Consider the following 916-nt stretch of genomic DNA (forward strand, 5'->3'; position numbering starts at 1 on the left):
AGAGGAAGGAAAGAAATTACAGGCACTGCCGGTGTGTAACTTACCATGTTACTAAGGAAAGAATAAACTAGGCGTGGAAAATGCCGGCGTGGTTCCGGTGTGTCTGACGAAGAGGGCTGTGTAAAGAGCATATTTTTGTCATTCTGCTGGGTTTAGTGTTGCTTATTTTCGGGCTAATTAGATGGAGTACATTCTAACAGTCTGTTATAGAGTGTAGCTGAGCGGGCATCGGTTGTCCACTGGCTTTGCCCTGGACGCTGAGCGGGCATCGGTCATCCACTGGCTTTGCTCTGGACTAGTCTCAGTTGGCATCCCTCACCATGAAACCATACTTTTTCCTCATACAGCTCTACAAGCTGAGAGAAACTTGGGAAACTACATATTACACGTATCTACACACGGTTGTAAAGCTTCAGTTCATTGAGCAGGAGCTAGCAGCGATAAAAACAGAACAAAAGAAGCGCGGACGCCTCCTCGAGAGCCACAAGAACTTTGAAGAAGAAGTTCTTCACTGCAGAAGCTGGATGCGGGAGCACGCGGTAGGTGGTGAAGAGCCGTGTAACCCGAACAGAGCGACCTGCTTGAACTCATGTCAGCACAGCGGTAATGTGGACTATACCCCTTGCGTTTCCTCCTCTTCCCAGAACAGCAGTTGACTTTGTAGATTTCTGAACAGCATCTGTCTCTTCAAAGTTTTCAGTGTGTGTCATTTTCTGGTTTGTTTTTCTATTGCTGTAAAACAAACAAACAAACCACTGACTGAAAACAGCTAGGGGAGGGGTGAACTGACTACTTTTATGTCCACTTGACACAAGTTAAAGTGATCTAAGAGGAGGGTACCTCGGTTAAGAGAACACCTCCAGCTGGGCAGTGTAGTGCACACCTTTAATCCCAACACTCAAGAGGCAGAGGCAGG

The 916-nt window shown here is 46.9% G+C and overlaps 1 protein-coding gene across 1 annotated transcript in view; it reads left to right on the forward strand.

Moving 5' to 3' along the window:
* LOC101980002 overlaps nucleotides 1-916 on the forward strand; it is a 137,508-nt gene that overhangs the window by 125,711 nt on the left and 10,881 nt on the right. The window contains 1 exon segment of the mRNA XM_013353352.1: nucleotides 348-539. Coding sequence (XP_013208806.1) covers nucleotides 348-539 — 192 coding nt within the window.

The sequence above is a fragment of the Microtus ochrogaster genome, unplaced genomic scaffold (assembly GCF_000317375.1).
Source record: "Microtus ochrogaster isolate Prairie Vole_2 unplaced genomic scaffold, MicOch1.0 UNK6, whole genome shotgun sequence".
In the NCBI taxonomy this organism is placed as follows: domain Eukaryota; kingdom Metazoa; phylum Chordata; class Mammalia; order Rodentia; family Cricetidae; genus Microtus; species Microtus ochrogaster.